The 23,934-nt window shown below is 41.9% G+C and overlaps 2 protein-coding genes across 4 annotated transcripts in view; one reads left to right on the top strand and one right to left on the bottom strand.

Moving 5' to 3' along the window:
- LOC149310453 (DNA mismatch repair protein Msh6-like) overlaps positions 1–5,019 on the top strand; it is a 28,627-nt gene extending 23,608 nt beyond the window's left edge. For both annotated transcript variants that reach the window (XM_089528974.1, XM_089528973.1), the window contains exons 8-10: positions 2,889–3,043; positions 4,430–4,629; positions 4,860–5,019. In XM_089528974.1, the coding sequence (XP_089385100.1) occupies positions 2,889–3,043; positions 4,430–4,629; positions 4,860–4,932 (428 nt within the window). In that variant the 3' untranslated portion in view covers positions 4,933–5,019. The remainder of the gene's footprint in view (positions 1–2,888; positions 3,044–4,429; positions 4,630–4,859) is intronic.
- Positions 5,013–23,934, bottom strand: part of LOC149310452 (F-box only protein 11-like) — a 121,959-nt gene continuing 103,037 nt past the window's right edge. For both annotated transcript variants that reach the window (XM_089528975.1, XM_089528976.1), the window contains exons 12-23: positions 22,517–22,734; positions 22,013–22,098; positions 21,832–21,926; positions 13,859–13,981; positions 13,696–13,781; positions 12,401–12,477; positions 12,165–12,308; positions 11,539–11,649; positions 9,503–9,610; positions 6,567–6,675; positions 6,372–6,470; positions 5,013–6,288 (exon numbers count right to left, since the gene is read on the bottom strand). In XM_089528975.1, coding sequence (XP_089385101.1) covers positions 6,159–6,288; positions 6,372–6,470; positions 6,567–6,675; positions 9,503–9,610; positions 11,539–11,649; positions 12,165–12,308; positions 12,401–12,477; positions 13,696–13,781; positions 13,859–13,981; positions 21,832–21,926; positions 22,013–22,098; positions 22,517–22,734 — 1,386 coding nt within the window. In that variant the 3' untranslated portion in view covers positions 5,013–6,158. The remainder of the gene's footprint in view (positions 6,289–6,371; positions 6,471–6,566; positions 6,676–9,502; positions 9,611–11,538; positions 11,650–12,164; positions 12,309–12,400; positions 12,478–13,695; positions 13,782–13,858; positions 13,982–21,831; positions 21,927–22,012; positions 22,099–22,516; positions 22,735–23,934) is intronic.

The following is a 23,934-nucleotide window of genomic DNA, read 5'->3' as shown; positions in this document are numbered from 1 at the left end:
TTGATGATACTGGGACAGCACCAGTGTGGCCTATGCAGCATGCAGAACAATTGGGAAAGTTTAAAACTACAGTGGGCCCTTCACATTTGCTGGGATTAAGGGTATAGTGCCCCCACGGAAGTGGGAAAGTCGCAAATAAAAACTAGTTTTTTTCACCTGAGAGAACACCTCTAGGAATCTACATCCTCCAGCACAACTCTGTGGTCCACACCTGTCAGATGCTGTACGTAGATTTAGTCGGGACAATCTACAAATGCCTAGAGATGTGTTCTCTTTTAAGAATCTCTCCTCCAGCAAGACTTTTGGTGGGCATCGACCATAGAGTTGCATTAGAGGGCCTAAAGATTCCTAGAAAGACAATACTAATTGGTGAATAATCAACTCCACAAAGGCAAAGCTGCAAATGTGGAGGGCTGACTATATGCTGCCATGGTGATTGGACACGGCAGGACAGCTTAATTAGTTGTAATTCAGCTGTGTCAGAGCCAAGTGCATAAAATGGCCATCCTGTTTTGCTGTTAGCATCTTGAATGCAGAGAAGGTTCCATTTAGTATCACAGGTGATGTACTAATATACCATTAGTTAGCATGCCTTCATCAAACCAGTCTATAGAGCTATAGGAAAAAGTTCCCTGGTGCAATTATTATTCAGTAACTTACTAAGGAGAGTCTCTGCACTTGTGCAATAACCCAATTGTGTGAGGCTATGAGTATGTAGAACCCAGGCTGCTAGTATGCCATAAGTATAAGTATAAAACAAGAGTGTGGAGTTAATAACTAAGTATGTTGTCTCACTTCCAGAATTTTGTGTTGACTCAAAGAACAGAGCATGCACATCTGTAACATTTTATCAGGGAATGAAATATTTGCAGTATGGATTTTTTTTTCTAGCAGAGAGGAAAGAAATGGTGCATTTTACACATGAATGCACTTGTGGGGTTAAGGTGAATTCCAAGGATAGTGAGTAAATCACCAATGGAACTAAATCAAAACATTCTAGTGTTGTAGCAAGCTTCAGCTTCTCCAATATGCACTTGATCAGAAGGATGTAAACAGAGGCAGGATTGGTGGATTTGCTCACACGTTTCATTTTAGACTAAATGGTTTGACTTCTTGTGTATTGATTGTGCTTCCTTCTCCCTGTGCTATCTCTCTAGTAAGGATGTATCCAGGACTGATTCAAAATACAAAAAGGTTATTACTTGTGTGTAATAGGACTCAAACAAAAATGTTAATGCATGTGCCATTTTCAAATGGAAGCAAGCATGCTGGGGATTAAAGGTTCAATCTTTAGAAATCTCTTTACATGGAGAATCCAAAAGAGTAATTGGCTTCTCTGAGTCTTTTTCCTCCCTATTTAGGATTTGCACCTCCAGTTGCTTCTCTAACATTCCTATTACAGAATACAGTAGCCCTTCCCAATTCACGGAGAATCCGTTCCAGACCCCTTCATGAAAATGGTGACTCGCACATATTCAAATCCCATAGAAAATAATGGGGTGTTCACTTGTGGGAATGCGTCGTTATTTTAATGGGCTTTTGTCCCTCCCGCGAAGAGCAAAACTGTAGATTCAAAGTCTGCGAAAAGGGAGGGACAACTGTAGTGATAAGAAATACAGTGGGACCTCCGCATTCACTGGGGCTAAGGACACAGGACCCCAGTGAAAGTGGAAAAATTACAAATAAAATACCTTTTTTTTTAACCTGAGAACATCTCTCTAGGAATATCTAGGTCCTTCCCAGCAACTCTGTGGTTAACATCTGCTGGAAGCTGGCCACAAAATTGTATCAGAGAGCCTTCAAATGCCTAGAGAAGTTTCCTATCTAGGAATGTCTAGGTCCTCCTGCATGACCTCTGGTGGAAGTTGGCCATAGAGTCATGCTGAAGAACCCAGCAGTTCCTAGAGAGAACATATTAGTGAAATCCGCAAAAGTCAAAGCCATAAATGTAGGGGGCCAGCTGTACAAATTGTGATATTCAAGTTAGTTATGTCCCTTCCAACCTCTAGAACAGCAGTGCTCAACCTGTAGGTCGTGACCCCTTTGGGGGTTGAAGGACCTTTTCACAGGGGTTACCCAAGACCATCGGAAATCATATTTCCAATGGTCTTAGGAACCGATCTTATGGTTGAGGGTCACCACAACGTGAGGAACTGTATTAAAGGGTCACGGCATTAGGGAGGTTGAGAACCACTCACTGCTCTAGAAAGTTATTCTTAACAATACAGAATTTAATGTTGTAATGTATTTGGAAGAAACTCAGATGAGATCCCAAGCTGATAATTAGGTAAACCAGTTACCCCCTGGTTTACCTACAAAGCTCCTTGTATTCTAAAGTGGAGGAAGAAATCATTTGGTCTCCCTATGTCCTGGCAGCACAGCCATTGGTGAGGAATGCTGGGAGTTGCACTCCAGCATTCCCAGCCCTGCTGTTCTCTCCATCTTTTCATTTCATATTCCAGGTTGTTTTTGTGTATGTTTATTAGGATCATCCTGGGACATATCAATGGAAATTACGCTTTCTTGCACATATGAGAACCTTTTATTCTGCTTTGTTAGTAAAAGTGAGCTTTTAAATATTAAACCATAAATATTAAACCATAATGGGAACATGGAATGTTTAGAAGTGGTTTGAAATACCTCCATTGTAATTGTTCATACTACCTATAACACTAAAGGATTTGCTTGAACTATACTGTAGGCAATGTAGAGGTTTTTTCTAAAACTGCCTTTTAAATCTTTAGTAATATTGATTTACAAACTTCGCTGTTTAGGTGACTTTAGGGAAGATAATCAGAGGTTTTTAAAGGTCAAGTTACAGCAAGTGTTGAATTATCACTTGCAGTTCTGATCTTTTTGAATTGACCCAGTTCTCTCTTAATTTTCAGGCAGAGGTACAGCAACATTTGATGGAACTGCCATCGCAAGTGCAGTTGTCAAAGAACTTTCAGAGAGTATTAAATGCCGCACAATGTTTTCAACACACTACCATTCTTTAGTAGAGGATTATTCTCTCAGTCCCTCTGTGCAATTGGGACACATGGTACATACTGTCTTTTTCTTGCTCTGTGGTGTTGCTTACTGGTTATAACTTTCATGTGTTCTGTAAAACCAGCAAAGCTTTAGGAACTAGCGTCTCTTTACCTTCTAAGTGCCAAGTCCCCTTTCCCCAGAGTATATTGATTTAATTTCTGAGCACATTGTGCAAATGTACAAGGAAAGTTAATTGAATATTCTTTTAAACCAGATCATGCATCTGTCATACTGTAGATACTTTATGATCATCTCTCCCATTGACATCAAAGGGACTCCCACTGGAGGCTTTTCTCTCATTTTTGTTCAGGCATTTTTGCAGTCGTCAGTCTAATCAATTGCTTCCTAAAATGGTGAAATAATTTTGTTGCATGTTTTAACAAACTAATTGGTGAATTCTAGAATAAAAGCAGTACAGAACTGTCCTAATAATGAATATCCACATTTATTATTACTTTTAATAAAAATGCTGGCCAAGAGCTTACATCACTTAGTCATGAAAGTGTAACTAATACATCCCGTCCCGACTATCTTAATAGCTAGCACTGAACAATGGAAGTCTGTTTTGCTGGTGATCACAGCGCAGTAGGATGACATTTCCAGGCCCTTTCTGCTCTGAGAAGAATTGTGTTAGATCTTCCTCCTGACTGTCACAGCATTGCTCCCTGGCATGAGAGATCTGGAAAGTGCCACTACTGCACTCTGATCACCAGCAGAATGTCATCCATAGCTTGCAGTGACTTTGTAGAATTTGGAGAGGTGGCAGTTATAATTATGTCTGACTGACTGGAGAGCCAGCATGCTATAGCAGTTTGAGCATTGGACTACAACTCTGGAGACCAGGGTTTGAATCTCAGTTTGTTCATGTAAACCCACTGGGTAACCTTGGGCAAGTCACACTCTCCCAGCCTCAGAGGATGGCAATGTCTATTCCTCTCTGAAGAAACTTGGCAAGAAAACCCTGCGATAGGTTCACCTTAGGGTTGCCATAAGTCAGAAACAACTTGAAGACACACAACAATAACTGGCTACAGAAGAGTTACGAATGTGCAATTACAATACAGTTGGCCCTTAGTATCTGCAGGAGTTCTGTTCTGGACTCATTTGCCCTCCCCCAATTCCAAAAACCATTGGTCCTAAATTCTCATGGTTTTTAATGGTGCCACGTGTGCACTGCCATTAGGGTGGGAAGTCCACAGTTGGGCAGGGAGGCTGTACAGGATGTACAGTTGCTATTTATAATTAAGCTGATGGTAATCAAAATCCAATTTAAATTCTTTAAATTGCTTTTTTCTCATCATAGTTCTATTACTTTGTAGCCAGTCTAAAGATTTATAGTTCTTGTGCAGGATCCAAGGAAGGAAGCCCTCTGAACTAATAGATGTCTTTTTTTTAGGCATGTATGGTGGAAAATGAGAGCGAAGATCCTAGTCAAGAAACAATCACTTTCCTCTATAAGTTTGTTAAAGGAGCTTGCCCTAAAAGCTATGGTTTTAATGCTGCAAAGCTTGCTGACATTCCAGAAGAAGTTATTCAGAAGGGTCACAAAAAAGCAAAGGAATTTGAGAGAAGTACTGTCTCGCTGAAACTGTTTAGGTAAGATCTTTTTTAAAAATGTATGCCATTGTTGACCTTTTCCTTGTTAGAGAGGATCTTGGTTTTCTTCAAACCACTTTAATTCATTAGATAAAAGGGCTGCATGGATGGTGGATAACACATTTTAAGCTGCTGTTGTGCTTTAATGTTAAAAAGATGCTGATATAAATGATACCTTTACCCATGGTTCTTCATGTGTTTCTTGAACAAGTGTATGGTTCTTTTCCCAGGGACCTTTGCCAGATGGCTGATACCACACCACCATCCCGAGATGGTCTTAAGAAAATTCTGCTTCAGGTTTGAGAAACCCTGTATAGTTTCTACAGCAGTTTTGAAAGGCAGTATGCTTGACAACACAATGATCTAATAAACTTTATTTTTTAAAAATGACCATTTTCCATTGTCTTTCCTAGGAAATTAAACCCTTTTAATTCTTAGCTACCCTCTACATAATGGTTATTGAATACTCCACAATATATTAAGTCTAGATGTTATGGTACATGCATACACTTTCAGGCTGTTGATTACCCACTGTCACCAATACACATAAATGGAAAAAAGCTATGAAACTGTATAGGGCCATCTATATACTTTCTCATCTTCATTAGAGCAGGAAATTGCAATTTTCAGCAGTTCATAAGAGTAATGTTGAAACTGTTCAATAAAACTGTGAACAGAGTAAAATACAAGATTGTTTGGGGAGACTCTTTCAGTGTACTTTAAAACATAGTAAAACTTCCATTTGCAAACTGCTGCCTGTGTACTTTGTTTTATAGTGCATTATCTCCCAAGAAGTCTCATTAAAACATTGTTGGTTTTTAAAGATGATGTAAAGATCATGAGGGAAGGGAGGGGCAGGGGAAGTCCTAACTGCAAAAGGATACCAGAAAAATTGCTGGATATAATTTAAGATTAGTGTTCTCTTTCATAGAAAGAACGTACATACTGGGACATGAGTACAGTTACAGCAAGTCTAGGTGTGCTAACAAAACAGGACACATTCAAGTACAATAAGATTTGCTTGAAATTAAAAACTACATGAGATTAAAGCATTAAAATCATCTCAATCTGAATAAATGTTAAAAAAAAATCAAAATAAATGCAGAAGTGCTAGCTCACATTTTTACCATATTACAAAAAGCAATTGGTACCCATGTCCATAAAGGCAGCAACAAAGACTGCTGCTCGTCTACAGAATAGTACTACTGCAAATGGGACTGAGTTTCAATGCTACTTGTAGAAACACCAGCCTTTGGGAAGATGGTATCTGTACAAAGATGCAGCTCATTTTCTTCACATCTGTCCCTTAGTCTTTGTTTACACAGTAATGCTGAAACGCCCAGTTCTGTTATCCTGAGTCAACATATTGCCACTTTCTTTTTGGTAGGTTGAGCTCCATAGTGTCACCACTTTACACATCCATTTTTTAAAGTCTCTCTCTGCAGAAATGGGCAAGTATAACTTCCTCAAAAAACAAAATTAACAGTTAATGATAGAATGGCAGGACTTCTTTTTCTTCCCAAAGTAATTCAGTTGTGCTGCAGTGTATTAGATTCTATAGGAGGAGCAGAGTCATATAGTGTATCTGTATCGTGTGTTGGTTCTCCAGCTAGTGTACAAGGATTGGACAGTGTTCCAGCACCACAGTCGCAGAAAAACCTGGAAGAGAGACATCTTTGAAATTCATACTTACAAAACCATCACACTCAAGCTTTCCACCAAATGCACTTGTTCCAACATACCTATCATGTCTAATAAATTCCACATCATGTCCTTGATGGCACTTCTTAATACAGTTTACGCATATAGCATTGCGGTCTGTGGTATTACAAGTGTGACATCTAGAATACAATGTTAATTTGTTAAGACCAAATCATTTCTTCAGCATTTGAAAAGTCATAATGTAAAAAACAAAATCCTATGCTCAAGTTACTTACCTATAGAAATCATGCATGGGGTAGCTGGTATAACTTGATATTTTATATAAACACTGGCCTCTACTAACAGCTTTCTCTATGGCATCTTGATTGTTCATTATTTTGTTATCTGTAAAAAGATGGAAGATTTCACAGTTTCACTTTATTCTTCCATGCTGAAACATAGCATAATAGAAAAGCCAACACCTGAATCTGTAAACCTTGATATTCCAGCAGGTACTCTGATGTAAAGGTTATACGACATCTCTTTTAAGAGATCTGGGTCTACGGTTGAGAAAAATGTTGAAGTAAAACATCAGCATATGCACTTTTGTGCAGCATGGCTCCCCAAACTGAAGTGGTAATAGAGACCAATGCTGTAATCTTGCTGAAGCTAAACATAATTAAGCCTGACTGAAAGGATGGGAGTCTATGGCCCAGTACATACCTTGGATTCTGTCTAGGCTGGTGGCGGCCCTTTTTTCCGCCGGAGGGAAGCCGCAGCTGCCAAACCGTGCGGCTTCCCAGCAGTGGAAAAAGAACCCACAAAAAGCGGGTTCTTCTAACGCCGCAGCGGTGGCATAACAAGTGTGCCATTGGCACACATTATGTAAGCACTGCATGGATGCCGCACAGCACTTACATAACAATGGCAGCACCGTGTATACAGGGTGCCACCATTGTTATGCCCTCGTCACGTACTAGGGTTGCGGCACATGTGGGCACTCTGCCCCGAGGCAACCCTAGCATGTGATGAGGGCATCACTGAGGGCCCATGTGAACCAGGCCTACATTTAATGAACACAGAAAAATCTGGAAAATTTAGAATCTGAAAGGCATTTTCCAACGCACAAAGTATCTGAGCTAGAATTAATAAAACAAAATAAAACATGTCTACTTTGAGGTATGTTTCTGTGGGGTGTATTCCCCATTTAGGATTGCAGTCTTACTATGTTTTAATATTATACTCAAATGGGAGTTTTTACTTGGATGGCTCAATAGCACACACTGTCCTCAGTGCTTATACAAGGGGCACCAAGCAATCAGTATGTGTGCGACATTTCAATGAGTAAAAGTTACTCTCCAAAAGTCTAACTTGGAAGCTGCCTCATTTGACTAGGATTCTATCTACTCATCAGTTTCATCAAAATGCATTTTTAGAGAGAGATTGGCATGGTCTGCAAGTAAATTATAAGTTAAGGTGACCTACATCTGAGTAAACATGCATAGGATTTTGCCCTTCCTAAGCTGGAACAACTAGCAGGCATCCTTCTTTCACTTGCCTCTGAACAGCCACAAAAGCTAATGTTTCTTCCCAGGTGTCGTTTCTGCTCTGTTCTGAAAGGTATAATAGCATGGCCAAGGGAAAATGACCAGCACTACAGATGAGCCAAGTAGTAATAGCCAGGGTGGGTTTGCTTTTATGAGGAAACAAACGCCAACAGGCTTTTCCTCTTAGTTCTTTGCCTTCATGATCCTTCTCACCATTTTCCAGTACCCCTAATATAGCTAACTATATAGCACATTGCTGTTTTTGTTACCACTTTGGATCATGCTCAGTATCCTGAAGTCCTCAGTCCTTTAGAGGACTCCCTTTAACAAAGATTTCATTGTTGCTGTAGTACAGGGGTAGGCAACCTTTTTGAGCCGGGGGCTGGGTTGCTGTCCCTCAGACAACTGGGGGGCTGAAGCCAAAAAATAAATAATTAAATAATATAGGACAACATTTTCAAATGTAGGACACATTTTTTAAAATGGAGGACATGCGAAAAAAATGATGATTTGTTTAAAAATGTTAATATAAATGCATGTTTCTTAGGCATAATCAAAATGGAGGACATTTGGGTCTCAGAAGCTGGATGATATCAATATCACCATCATCATCACCACTATCATTGTTAAAGCAGACCTTTTAGCATTAAAAGCACCGAAAATACACAGAAATGCACTTTGGAAAGTCACACTGTCTCACCTTCAGAAAGAGAGTGCATGTCTCAACTGACTGATATCATCATCATCATCATCACCACTATCATTGTTAAAACAAAGCAGACCTATACAAATGGAATGGAAATCCTCCTCCTCTTCCTCCTCCTCCTGCTCCTTCCTTCCTCCCTCCTCCCCCTCTTCCTCCTCCTACCTTCCTTCCCTCCTCCTTCCTTCCTCCCTCCCTCCTCCTCCTCTTCCCCCGCCTCCTTCCTGCCCTGCCCCACGGGCCTGGTGTCAGCGGTTGCCGGCCCCTGCTGTAGTAGATGCAATTAAGATCCTGAGTTTATTTTAAACTGGAGAGTTATTTTGGATACAACTAAAAAACGTACCTTGTCAAGGCAAAAGTCACATTTCATTAAGCTTTCTACAATACATAATATATTAAAAGTATTTAAGTAATACATAGCTTTACAGTGGAAGTTCTTGCTAATACTTTCTTCAAAAGCAACAATAATGCTTCAACTGTTATTTGGGTAAAAGAAATATTCATCCATAAAAAATGCAAGTGTACAATTCCTGGCAGTCCAACAGTGATGAGAATTTTAATTTTGTATTGAAGATGTTTGTTTAGACTGATATAACAATGGTTGCAATAGTAGAAATACCAATGCAAGTCAGTAAATATGAGGTTGCTGTTTTAGGTGGAGTGCTTTTTATGGACAAAACGTCTTTGCCAAAGATAGCTTACTTAGGTTCCCAGAGTCATATGTGCAGCTGTGCAAAAGTAATAAATACCAACAGCTTTACTAAGGCTGCATCTGCATTGGAGAAATAATGCAGTTTGACACCACTTCTAATTGCCTGGGATTTGTAGCTTTGTGAGATATAGTGTGAGCTCTGATTCCACTACAAACTACAAATCCCATGATTCCACAACATTGAGTCATGACAGTTAAAGCAGTGTCAAAGTGCATTATTCCTCCCATGCAAATGCAGCCTGAGTTTCAAGTAAGCATAATTAAACATACCTTTCATTGTCACATTGACACCAGAGGCTAGAAATAAACCTCCAAACCGGTTATTGAAAATCTGATTGCCTTCTAAAGTTGCAGTTGCATGATTTGTTATTTCAATACCTTAAAAAGAGAAGAAAATTAGTCCAGCAAAATGAATACAGTAGATAAATTTAGCTTTTTAACAACTAGAATCATTTAGCTGCTCAAACAAGAAAAAAAAAATGCTAACCTGCACTCATAGTAAATCCACACTCTTACAAAAGCTGACTGCAGACATAAAAAGGCTATCTTCCTCAGCAGCATGATAATATTTCATAAGGTTTATTATTAAGTGATAGCACATCAGAGCATTGCCTTTTCAGGGAAAGTGGCAAAAATATAAACCAGGGTGGTGCTAAGAGAAATATACTAAATGTACTCCATATATGAAGTTAAAATGCCATGGCTAAACTGAAACACCTGTGATTCTTAAATGCCAATGGCTATCGCATCCTATAATACAGTGAGCCCGCACCATACCCAGGCTCCTTATAGGCAGCTTTCAGCATACACTGAAGCCGCCTGGGAAATGCACACATGCCCCACATGCATGCAATGCCACGCAGCAAGCATGAGACCCATTATATCCAATGGGGTTTGCGAATTGCACACGTGCCGATGGGGCGCACATGCGGCCACATAGCAAGCATAAGTCCTATTGGTTATAATGGGGCTCAAGCTTACATGTTATTTGCTTTACGGGGGTGGGGGTGGTCCAGAACGGATCCCCTGTGTAAAGCAAGGGCTCACTGTATGAATTTCCATAAGTTAATTATGCATTGTGTGAAGCACTGCAAAGTAATGCAGCCCGATTCTTGCGTGACTGCTTCCAGGATTTGGAAATGCCAGGGTAGAAATCATGTAATCTTTCACATGTTGTTGGCCTGCAGTTCCTATCACCCATAGCCCATACAGGGATTACTGAGGAATGCTGGGAGCTGGACTCCAACAACATCCGGCTGACTTTTTAGAGGGGCTTTGGCTTTTGAGCTGATTTGTCTGCTAAGTAAGGTTTTAACTGGTGAGTGCTGTTCTTAATATATTTCAATTTAGTTTTTATTTGATTTGCATTATCACTATCATTCTAATTCTCTATTCTAGCTGCCCTGAATATTACTTTGCTGAAATGCAGCACATACATTTAATTAATATACCATGTATGGTATCGGACCCATCCACTCCCAGAGCAACATGGTATTTTCACCCTGGGTAATATATATCCAGTAGAAGCAGAAAGTTGTTTCAAATGTTGACATGGCTGGAGGAAAGCTTTACTATCATCTGTCCAACTTCCAAGGGCCAGGGCTCATTCCTGAACAATCACCAAAGCATACACTATGAAGGGCTGTGCAATATGACTGTGGTTGATGACCCAATGTTACTGATGGAAAGTGGAGAACAAAAATCTCAGCCTGGTCCAGTAACACTGGACAGATACTATAATTCTATGAAAAATTACACACCACCGTAATCTGATGACTAAACTATTTCTTGTAAGTCTTTTTTCCCTATGAGGCTAGATTCTTGCTTATAAGTACAAATTTTGAAATACATGTTTATTTTTATCTTTGTAAGCCGCCCCGATTGCATCTTGTAGAGGGGCAGGATATAAATAAATTTTATTATTTTTAATATTATTAAATCTTCCAATTCTCCTATCTGAAACTGGTACAAGCAGGTATGGAACAGAACATTTAGCTCAACCTGCATACAGAGTACAGGCTGAAGGAGGATACATGATAGATTTACAATAAAAAGGAGCTTATTCATCTTTGGAATGCAAATTGCCATGATGATATGCATTTTATGTTCTCTTACATGGTTTTGTTGTTGATATTTTGGAAATGAGTAACAGCATATCAGAACAGTAAAAAATACTTAGCACAGCCTATACTGAGAAGGGCAGTAAAATTAAAACAAATCTCAACCTTTTTTTCTTTTTCTACCTGGCTGACAAGGCCTAAATACTGTAAATTGGTTGTGGTAACCAATAGAAATCAACTACAAACCTGCAGCAAATCCATCAAATATTCGATTTTTACGTAACACAGGATGACTGTTTGTGCTGATAAGGACTCCAGCTTGTGCATTCCTAAAGATATCGTTCTCTTCAAGGAGGCCTAACACAGAACAAAGTACAGGGTCAAGTCTCAGATTTGTTTATGAGCACAGGAAAAAATATATACTCATCCACAATGACAGTTGGGTGTGTTTTCTTTACCTTAAAATGCAAGGGTATCTAAATGTAAACACAGCACAGGTTTTCCATAGTAGGTGGGGAAACTGAACTCCTGTGGTCTTTTCAATTTGAAAAACTTCAAGCAAGTTTTCCATATGTTCTTTCTTTAACCATAATTTCATAACTGCTCAGAAAAGGCTGAGTATGAGTCAGCAGAATTTTGACACACCAATGTGTGTACTGCAGAGTACTGCATGTTTTATTTACAGTAAATATGACTAAACAACTTATCATAGGACTAGTACAGTAAAAAAATAGAATGTGATGGGACTTCTGTGTGTTTTTAGAGAGTGATAGTGGAAAAACAAGTGCATGTGAACTACAAAATTTTCAGGATTTTTTTTAAAGGTACCTATCTTGCTATTAGTAAATGTGATAAAAGTGAAAATACACTACCTCTGCCACCATTGAATATACAGATACCACCATCTCTTCCATCATGGATTTTGTTTCTTCTTAATGTGGGATTACTGTCTGTCTTAATCCATACTCCAGCCATTGCATTATCAAAAATTTCATTATCTTCTATAAAGCCAAGCCCTTTAAACATTAAAAGAAAAAGGCAATGTTTTTGGAGCCATGGATCAGTTTTGTATTTTAAATTTTGAAAATTAAACAAAATGGAAACTTACCAGAGTTATAAACGAGAATCCCACCATTTTGTCCTCCCCAAATTTTGTTGCGCCTAATTTTGGGGTTGCTTCCAGTTCTGTGCAGAAGAAAACAACAAGAAGTTCGAATTTAATATTTCTTATAGTTAATTAAAATATTCCTAAAATAGAAAAGCATTACTAGCACTGCATAATCTGGGGCATAATTCAGGCCTAGCTATTCTAGGAGGTTCTAAATATGCTCTCTGCAGGCGCAATAAAACTCATGTGTGTGATTAACAGAGACCATGAAGAAGAAAATAACTGGGTACATGCGTGGTAAACTTGAGAGTACTTTTGCTCCTCCACTTCTTAGACTCTCCTTTTTAATATGTATAAATAATGCTTGAAACAGTCACACCCCATGTTCATCTCAATTCATTATCATCGATATTGCTATCTAAACTCACGGAAGTGTTCAGGTACATAAAGTATCTGGAAGTTAAGTAGAAAGCTGCACTGACTGGTCCCATTTTCAGCTGCTGTTGTTGTGTGTCTTCAAGTAGTTTCCAATTTATGGTGACCTTAAGGCTACCTGATCATAGAGAGGACAGTTCTTTCTCTCTGCTACTACAGGTTTGGAAATGTTTTCACCCTGTGGTTTGAAATCCTTCCCCTTTAGAATAAGCCTAGCTAAATCAGGGATCATGTAGCAAATGTGAATCTCATTATGGGAGAAAGGCAGGATATAAATCCTGGAAATAAAACAAAATAAAATATAAATTATGTCATGACACTGCAAAACCAATCAAGATGTATTGATCCTGTACCTGCTGATTTCAGAGAAGAAACAAAGCCCATTCAGAAAGTGAAAATATTTCCTCCTGAATAGGAAAGCATTTAATTTTCTTTTGAAGTGACCAATAAAAAGCACAGAAAAGGATAGAGCACTTCCCCACCTCCCAAAGAAATATTTTATGTAATACAAATGTCTTACAAAACAGATTTTATTTTACTGTTCTCAGTGGAAAAGGGAGGTGTGGGAAGACAGTGACTTGCCTCAGACCACCCACTGCAACCCTGATCAAGTTTAGGCCAGAATCTATCACACTGGGTATAACTCTGTCTAATGATTGAACAGGCCCTTCTTTATCATCGGTTTCACACCCAGGATAAAATCTACTACTGTGTAATAGTTTCCCCATGAGACAGGAAAGGAAAGCAGGTGGACTGAATGGGCATAAACAAAGCAATTGTTCAGGAGGAATATTATCTCAATGGGGAAATTTGGTTAATGTATTAACCACTTTAAGTAAGTCAAGAAAATTATATTTTACCTGATTTGAACCCCTGAGTACATATGGTTATAGATATCATTGTCCTCCAGCACTCCATGCCCGTTGTCATAGAAATAAACACCAACCTGAAGAATTAAAAAGATATTTGTTAACAAGTTTCAAAGCATCATTAATGTAACTAACACTGTAATTAGCAACATACCTGTTTACCACTGTGTATTCTGTTTCTTCTCAGCACTGGAGTGCTTCCTGTTGTTACCCAGACTCCAGCCAATGTATTACTGTAAACCTCATTTTCTTCAATTACACCTTGGCCTTTTTCATGCTAAAAACAGAACAAAAACATATAAATGTAAGTGGGACTGAGACTGCAGTGTGGCAAGCAATTATGTTCCCTCTCAAAGAAGAGTGCTTCAGTTCAGGTCCCAGTCAGCCACTCCATGCAAGACATTTGGTTCCTCTTCCAAGCCTGCTCCATTTCTCTTCTCCCTCCCCTCCTTGCAACTGTCACTTGACATTCTGTAATTAATCAGCATCAATGGGTCCTTTTGGTGAGGAGCATTCACTTTAGGTTTGCTGCTGCTGCTACTGTTCTATGCAATCACTCCTATGCTGTGGAGGTTGTGAGCATATGCCTACTTTGAACTTCTTTCTGCTGAACCACCCTTTGGGGAGTTCTGCAGCTCAGCACACATACTCAAAAATGACCAAAAATGGCCCAAATGCCTGTATGAGGAAAAAAGGAAGGAAAGGACTGGTGAAATTGGGAAGAAAGACTCATGAGCACTGCTTTCACTCCACTGTATGTAAGTGCCTGCTTGTGAGGGGCACGGGGGTGGCTCAAAACCTGCCTTGGGTGAAAATGCGAGTTTGGTATTTATTGTGAGCGTTCGTTCTCGGATAGCTTGGATAAGCAATCCACAAATTTTTTAATTTGCCTGTAATGTTCACTGGCACGAGAGGGATATCCGAACTTTGTGGGTTGCTTATCCATGCCGTCCTGAGAATACTATGGAGTTAGCTAGCTGGGGGAATGAGGGTAGGGGAACCTTGGTGATGTTGGGGATTCGAGCTTCTTAAGGGTTCAGCCTTTGTTAAGGAAGGACAGGTTGCTTACCTGTAACTTCGAGTGGTCATCTGCAAATTCACACATATGGGTTTATTCTGCACCTGCGCAGGAATACTCGGAAACTTCTAGAATCTCTGGGCAGAATAAGATGTATCTTTCTGCAACTTTTTGACGGTAGCTCCGCCCACCCCTATATAAGGCCCCTGGTGGCCCGCTCTTGTTCAGTTCCGAATGAGCCGCAACAGCGCGACAGCAAGCATTATTAATGAGTGAGACACTGAGGGGAAGGATGGGCGGGTTTGTGTGAATTCGCAGATGACCACTCGAAAAAACACAGTTACAGGTAAGCAACCTGTCCTTCTTCTTCGTGGTCTCTGTGAATCACACAAATGGGTTTAGACTAGCAAGCTAAAGTCAGAGGAGGGAGTGTCGCAGTATCTAAGCCACCAAATTAACATCCACAAGAAACACTCTAATAAAGAATGTAAAGTGAACAACCTGGTGTCTTTTATTAACACAACAACCAACTCAATGTATGGCAGAAAGTAACACTGCCCTCCTGAAGGCTGCTTCCTGTCTGGCTGGCTCTGGCGTCCAGTCTGTAGTGCCTAATGAAAGTTAGTGGTTGAGACCAGACTGCAGCCTTACAGACATCCTCTAGCGGGACCCCAGTCAAGAAGGCAGAGGATGTTGCTACCGCCCGTGTTGCATGGGCACGAACCCAACTAGGGAGAGGCTTGCCTGCCAGCTCATAACACAGGCGGATGGTGTTAACCACCCATTTAGAAAATCTTTGAGCCGATACAGGCAACCCTTTTTTAGCTTCAGAATAGCAAACAAAAAGTCTCTCTGCGCGCCTTGTCCCAGATGTCCTATCCAGGTAGAAAGCCAATGCCCTGTGGACATCCAAAGCATGAATTTGGCGTTCAGTCAGTAGTCGGGTTCGGGGCCAACGTAGGCAAAACAATGTCCTGGTTCATGTGGAAGGCAGACACCACTTTTGGTAAGAAGGTAATGTCTGTACGGAGAACCACTTTGTCCTTATGAAAGCGTAGAAAAGGCTGGTCAGCTCGAAGGGCACACAACTCACCAGCCCGACGAGCTGAAGTGATGGCTACCAAAAAGGCTGTCTTCCATGTCAAGAGTCTTAAATCCGTGGTAGCCATGGGCTCAAATGGTCTGGAAGTTAGTTGCGCCAGGACTGTATCTAGGCTCCATGCCGGCGTCGGGATAGAAACTGGGGGATGGAGGTTGTTGAAACCTTATGAATCCAACCTTATGGATACAAATGGGTTTATTCTGCACCTGCGCAGGAATACTCGGAAACTTCTAGAATCTCTGGGCAGAATAAGATGTATCTTTCTGCAACTTTTTGGCAGTAGCTCCGCCCACCCCTATATAAGGCCCCTGGTGGCCCGCTCTTGTTCAGTTCCGAATGAGCCGCAACAGCGCGACAGCAAGCGTTATTAATGAGCGAGACACTGAGGGGAAGGATGGGCGGGTTTGTGATTGTCATAGTGAGTGCGAGGAATCGTGCCTTTGGGAGGAATGCCCGCTGCATCACGGAGTCCAGTGTTGTACCTATGAAATCTATACGTCTGGTGGGGACTAGGTTTGACTTCTCGAAGTTGACCTGGAGACCCAAGGCCGCGAGAAGAGAGAGGGAGAACTGGACGTCTCTGAGAAGTGCCTCCTGGGAAGGCGCGGTGAAAAGCCAATCGTCCAGGTACGGGAAGACCGTTATCCCTTTCCGGCGCAGGTATGCCACCATGGGTGCCATGCACTTCGTGAAGACTCGCGGGGCTGTGGAGAGACCGAAGGGGAGGACCCTGTATTGAAAGATCTTGGGTCCAACAGTGAATGCGAGGAACCTGCGATGATCTTCCCTTATGGAAATATGGAAGTACGCGTCTTTCAAGTCCAGCGTCACAAACCAGGCGTCCTTCTGCAAAAGTGGCAAAACAGAGGCATCCAGAAATGCTTGCAGACAATAAAAAGAGTTAAGGCCTCGCAAGTCCATTATAGGCCTAAGGCCAAAGTCCTTCTTTGGAACAGTGAAATATCTGGAGAAAAAACAATATCGGGTCCGAGAGGGGGGCACGGGCTCGATGGCGCCCTTGTGCAATAACGTGCGCACTTCGTCGAGAAGGGTGTCTGAGGGGACGGTGGAAATAAGAGCCCCAGTAGGAGGGAGCTCTGAAAACTCAAGGGCATAGCCCCAGCGGACGATGTTTAGTGCCCAAGAGTCAGATGTGATAGATGCCCAGGTGTTAAAGAAGGGTCTTAGTCTATCACCAAAGATGGGGACGGAGTGCGCAGGAGAACTTCAATATCTCCTCTTGCCATGGGAGTCCTTTTTCTTATAGCCCTGTTGGAACTTGGGCTGAGAGGACTGGCGACGATCAGGCGGAGCAGAAGGAGAATGGGAAGGAGGAGGACGAGATGAACTATCTGGGGCCTGAAAGGGCCGGTCTTGAGGCTGAAAGCGGTACTGAGATGGGGGTACCATGGTCGGTGCGTACCGTATCTCTGACGTGGTGACTTTGAAGAGGATGTCGAGATGCCGTGCTTTCTAGCTGCTGTCTTCATCCGGTACTGCAAGTTTAGCTTTTCATCTGTCTCCCTGTTGAACAGCCCTGAATTATCAAAGGGCATGTCCTCTATAGCCGCTCTGGCATGAGGGGTAAGCTCCGAAGAGCGAAGCCAGGCATAGCGGTGGAGAGCTATTGATCCGGACAGTACCTTGGATGCACAGTCCATAGAGTGTCTGGCAGAGATGATTTGCTGTCCTGCCATGAGATGAATCTCGTTCCGAAGGGCGATCATCATCCGCTTTCTGTCCTCTGGAAGTTCCAGGATGGTGGGATCCATTTTTTCTGTCAACAACTGGATATAAGCTCCCATGCATGCTGCATAGTTGGCTATTTTCATATCCAGTGCAGCAGAAGCATAAAACTTCTTGGCAAGTCCATCAAGCTTCCTACTGTCCTTGTCCATGGGAGAGGAGGATGGGCGAGGGGCAAAGGTAGTTTGAGCCCCTTCAACAATAGCCGAATTGGGCTTGAGATGGTTGGAGAGCCAAAAAGGTGCTGATGGCGTCACCCTATACAGGTTTTCTATTTTGCGAGAGGTGGACGCTATGGTGGCAGGGGTGTCCCAAGACCTCTTCGCTATCTTTTCCAGTGATGGAAGGTAAGCCAAAGCAGGTGGTGCCGGCGCCGAACCATGGATCCTCCTCTCCACGGGGTCGAGAGCATCTTCATCAGGATGGGTGACCTCTAGTTTCAGGGCATCAGCCATCCTGATGATGCGATCGGCGAAAACTCTGACGTCATCAGTGGGAGAGGGCACCACCGGTTCCACAAAAGAGAAAGGAGTCTCCGTATCCGACATGGGAGACCCCAAACGGGTTGGAGATCGGGACCGTGAACGGCTCAGACAGCCAGCAGCGGGTGAATCTTCTCTCCTGGGAGTCAAGGGACGGTCATCGGTATCGAAGGCCATGTCCAGTTGGTGGGGAGCCATCTTGGTTCTGGTGGGCCCAGGGAGATTCTGGCGAAGATGAGATGGGGCCACGGGAAGCAAGTATTTGTTAGAAAAAACTCTTTGTTATGGGTGATGTCTCGTGCTGCCGGTGGTTTGAACTGGTACCAACTGGAACAGATGCAGTCTTCTCAGCTACTCAGGATCAAAGTAACTTCCACACAGATTTTCACTCAAATGAGGGTTTATTGACTTTGTTGCTATTTACACTTTCACAGCAGGCTACTATACATCTATACTCTTTCAGAGTCCATGCTAGAAGCTCGAATGTGACATCAGTCTTTGTTCTCACACAAGATCAACTTTCCCACCAAATGGACACACCTCTTTCTCATGAAGTCACCATACTACACGAGCATAACAATAATACATTTGTTTATATTATGTCTCAGCAAATGTCCTTGAAGACTTGTTCTTCCAGGCCTAGGCTTTCTGGCCTGCAACAGGAACCATTTTAAACCTTAGTTAACCATTGACACATCTGAACATTTTCAATACAAATTAGAAATATATTTTAACAGTATTGACCAGTGTGGTGGTCATAAACAAGGTCCGGGTAGGACTCAAAGAGATCCCGATCAGGCAGGCCTCTGTCAATCACATCTTAGGCGGAAGCCTCATCTGCCTCTGTACCGAGCGCCGCCCGATCTTTATGGCGTGGAGAGCGGTCCTGGGGTCTAGCTTGTGATGGTGAGCGGGAGTGGGCTCATCGTCTGTCCCGGGAATGAGAGCGGGATCTGGGCCTGGCCCTTTGAGGGGAAGGCAGAGCATCGGAGTCTGGAATTTCCCCTTCTGATTTAGAGGAACAATCCAGGTTAACAATCTGGAGATCCTCCGTTGGCACAGAGAAGTGACTGGAGATCAGCACCTGTGGCTCCAGTGGGACCGAGGTCAATGTCGACTGTACCGAGGCAGGCGGAATCGGAGTTGCCATTGGTCTGGTCTCAGGCGACGGGACGGTCAAGGGTCTGGAGTCTGGTGGAGGCACCGAGACCGTGCTCGGGGGTCCCTTGTGATGGACCTTAGGTGGGGGAGACGCCGAGCGAGCCCGCTTGGCGCCGTGGTCAGTGGCGGTAGATTTGGGGGCCTTTTGCTTATCCCCTTGCCTCTTCTTGGGGGCCTTGGAGGATTTCGCATCTCCTTCCCCAGAAGCCGTCGAAGCTGAAGGTTGGCTTAGAACTTTGTCGTAAAGGGCTGCCTTCAAGGTCCGGTCCCGGTTCTTGAGGGCTTGGGTGGACATTGCCTTGCAATGGGGGCAAGCGCTCGTTATGTGGGTCTCCCCCAGACAAAGTACACATTTGTCGTGGCAGTCAGCCATGGGAATCTTCACCTCACAATTGGTGCACCTCTTAAAAGAGGCCATAACATTAACAGGGAGATCCGTTAAGAGTGGTCAAACAAGCCGGGGTCAGTCCTTAACTGTAAGCCGAAATCGTCAGAGTTCAAGGGAAAGTCCATAGGAATGGTCAGTACCGTTCCGAAGGTCAGATTAAGCCAGAGATCCTTTAATAGCAGAAGCGAATGCTAGCGAAGTTCCTCGAGCTGCTCAGCGCGGCGGAATGAAGGAACTGAACAAGAGTGGGCCACTAGGGGCCTTATATAGGGGTGAGCGGAGCTACCGCCAAAAAGTTGCAGAAAGATACATCTTATTCTGCCCAGAGATTCTAGAAGTTTCCAAGTATCCCTGCGCAGGCGCAGAATAAACCCATTTGTGTGATTCGCAGAGACCACGAAGAAGAAACAAAAATATCAAAGCCAAGCCTGGTATGGTCTAGCTTTAAATCAGCAGAATAGCAGAAACGTGTCCTTGCCTAACTATGGTCCTCTAAGAATTGACAACACAAATAGTTTGCACTTTAATATAAGTCTACTAAAGGCTTGACTCTACATATGCATAGAGGCTACATCCTAACCTAGCTAATGAAACAACAAAATGCAGACATCTTGCTAACATCTCTATTTTTTCTCCTGTTTGGTATGTAACATCTTACTTGAAGAAGCCAGTGGAGCTTTGAAAGTGTGCAACAAGTATATTGTGCATCTTAGTTGGCCAATAAAGGTATCACTGTTTGGTGGATTTTTGTTTGAATTTACTAAATGGTCAACACAGCTACCCCCTGCATGTTTTCTGGATTGTGAGATACTGCATTGTAGCTGAAACAGGGGAACCCTGTTGAGTGAGCCAGCGGACTGGGATCGTCAACCAAGGTAAAACATTTTTTTCTTCTCAAATACGGAGCAGATTGGCATGTTTTATCTCAACGCCTTCCAAAATGTTCCTGATGCAAAAACACAGAGACTTCTTGAGGAATCCATTGTCCTCTGTCTACAAAGAGGCCTATGGCCTCATAGGAATGGAAACATTGGATTGCAAAAGAGGAGCCCTTGTTGATATGCAAATGGACTTTAATTTCCTGGACTTTGCCCAATTGCTACATGGCCAGAGGAGGAGGGGCTAACCTGCTAAAGATACCCTCCCCATACCATCTTAACTAAGGACAGAAACAACAAAATGCAGGAATCTTACTAACATCTCTAATTTTTCACCTGCTTGGTATGTAACATCTTGTCTGATGAAGAAGCCAGTGGAGCTTTGAAAGCTTGCAACAAGTATATTGTGCATTTCGGTTGGCTAATAAAGTTATCACTGTTTGGTGGATTTTTGTTTGAATGTACTAAATGGCAACCAAAGCTCCCCTTGCATGTTAGCAAATGAATAATTCAGGTAAAACAGGAAATCTTTATCTCACCATCTTTCAGAAGAAAGTTGAGAGAGTAGGGAGATGGGAAAAGCTGAGAAAGTCTCACATGTAGGATGGGGGGGGGGGGGGGAGAGTCTAGAAGGCCACAGATTCCTTATCACAGATATGTTGGATTTTGAAGCAAGTGTAGGATATACTAAATAGTTTATGCATCTCACAGATTGTCCTTTGCTGCTGCAAGACATTTTTAAAAAAAATGTTAATTGGGTAAAAAAAAGTCTGTAAAATTTCATGTTTTATTTTTTATTATAGTAACTGCATGGAAGGGTACTGGGTGACAGTTGCCAACTTAGTCCTGGGTGATGAGTAAATGTCCGCAGAGGACCTAAGCGTACAAGACCAATTATACAGGAGGAGGCAATCCCTTAGGTAACCTGGATCTAAACCACGTAGGGCTTTAAAGGTAACAACCAACATGTTGTACCTTCCCAGGAAACTAACTAGCAGCTAATGGCGTGATAAGATCAATCCTAGATGTGCTAGTAACCAATCTGTCTGCCATGTTTTGAACAAATGAACTTAGGAGAGAGGTAGCCCAATGTACAATTCACTGCAGATGTCCAGCCTTGAGGTTATCAGTGTGTGAACTACCAGTTCAGTGGAAGTGCCCATTATTTCCACTGGCTTCTCTAGAGAGGCCTGGAAGAGCGCCCTCCTGAAACCCTACAGAGGCACTGCCAGTCACCACAGACAACAATGATTTTATTAATTTTAAAGGAAGAAAAAGGGAGCATAATTTTATTTAAACTCTGAAAATAACAAATTAAAAAGTTCATCACAAAACCACATTGAGATGCTCACCACATAAATGCCACCATGTTGGCCATCATGGATCTTATTGTGTCGAACAATGGGACAGCTGTTTGTTCGAATTTGTATCCCTGCTAATGCATTCCCTGTTGAAAGATGTAAATAATGAAATAGTGTGGCCCATGGACACAAAGAATATCATGTGCAATGGAGAAACTATTCAGTTGTTTACCATAGATGTCATTTCCTTCAATAAGGCCTCTGCCATCACCAAAGATGTAGACTCCACCTTGATTCCCATTAAAAATTGCATTACCCCTAAGGAACAAAAGCCAGATAAAATAAAGCTACATATGTCATATGATCTAAGCAGACACATATAACCTAAATATTTTAGTAATAAAAGAAATACTAAACACATAAAAGATGAACCTTTAATTCAGATGCCACAGAAATTTATTCTGAATACAAGAATAAAGTCTGGTACTTTAAAACAGAATAAAATACTTTAACATGTGTGTGTCTGTGTGTATTTGTTGCAGCCAACAGCAAATGTGAATTATTTCGTGTTTGCATGGTTACTGAGTGCTAGTTTTCATACAGTCTCCCTCCACTCCTCCAATAGCTTATATGATCCTAAGTCCCAAATGATGAAAACCAACTACAAACATATTACATTTGGTCAACACACACAATGATCTAGCCAATGTCTCCAAGCCAAAATAAAAATTGGTACCTTATTGTTGGGTCACTATTTGAAGTAATCCATACACCTGCAAAATTGTTTGCATAGATCTTATTTTCTATAAATTGTCCTCTTCCTTTTTCGTGAACATAAATTCCTCCAGTTTGACCATGGTGAATTTCACAACGAACTACGGTGGGGTTGGCATAAGCTTTTACTTCAAAACCTGCTATTCTATTTCTGTGTATGTTGCAGCTTTCAAAATAGCCCTGATGCAAAGAAGAAGAGAGGGGAGGTGGGTTAGTAAGGGGGGGACGGGAATTAATTATGAAATACTTTCTTATCCATCCTTTTTGATATAATAAAGATATCAGTGGACAGACACGTGTAAAAATCATTTATGTTATTTCTGTAACACTATGAAGTACACACAACAGCCAGCATGGTGTAGTGGGCTGAGTGTTGGACTACAATTCCGGAGACCAGGGTTTGAATCCCTGCTTGGCCATGGAAACTCACTAGGTTTCTCTCAACCTCAGAGGCAAAAGCAAACCTCCTCTGAAAAAATCTTGCCAAGAAAACTCCATGATAGGGTCGCCATATGTTGGCAACGACTTGAAGGCATACAACAACAAAAATCAGTATATACGGTCTTTTAAATATATATAGTACTTAAGAAGACAGACTCATGATTTCTTACTCTAGCATGGTATTTCTTAAGCACTTCAAGAACTAGAGCAGAAATCTAGTTCTTCTTCTACAGAAAACGACTGTGTACAAGCCAGAAGGTGCTGGGTCCTGTTGGGCTATCAGTCCTATTAACCTCAGATACGGGATTCAGAAGTTGTATTTACACCGAAAGTCAAATAATCTGGGAAAGAATGCACTTCAGACTTAGCTATAACATCCAAATTTCCAAGAACCCCAATGTTTTCTCCTCTCAAGCCTACCATAATTTTTGCTGTTGTTAACTGCCCTTGAGTCAACCTTGACCCATGGCAACCCTGTTGATGAGACATCTCCAAAATTCCGTCTTCCACTGCTCTGCTTAGGTCCTGCAAGCCCATACCCATGACCTCCGTAATAGAATCCGTCCATCTAGCATGCAACCTTCCTCTCTTTCTGCTTCCCTCCACCTTTCCTAGCGTTAGTGTCTTTTCTAATGAGTTGTGCCTTCTCATGATGTGTCCGAAGTATGACAGCCTAAGTTTTGTCATCTTGGCTTCCAGAGAGATTTCTGGCTTGATTTGCACTAGGACCCATTTGCTTGTACTTTTGGCTGTTCATGGGATCCTCAGCACTCTTCTCTAGCACCATATCTCAAATGAATTGATTTTCTTCCTAGCTTGTTTCTTAGCTGTCCAGCTCTCACATCCATACATGATAATGGGGAATACAATGGCTTCTATGATTCAAACTTTTGCACTCAGTTGCATATCTTTGCATTTTAGTAATGTTTCTAGTTCTAT

Source organism: Sceloporus occidentalis, unplaced genomic scaffold, assembly GCF_023333645.1.
Source record: "Sceloporus occidentalis isolate IW3139 unplaced genomic scaffold, rSceOcc1.0.p SCAF_6, whole genome shotgun sequence".
NCBI classification, from domain to species: Eukaryota; Metazoa; Chordata; class Lepidosauria; order Squamata; family Phrynosomatidae; genus Sceloporus; species Sceloporus occidentalis.
The sequence above is the reverse complement of the archived record's forward strand: the minus strand, read 5'-3'. Positions and strand labels throughout refer to the sequence as shown.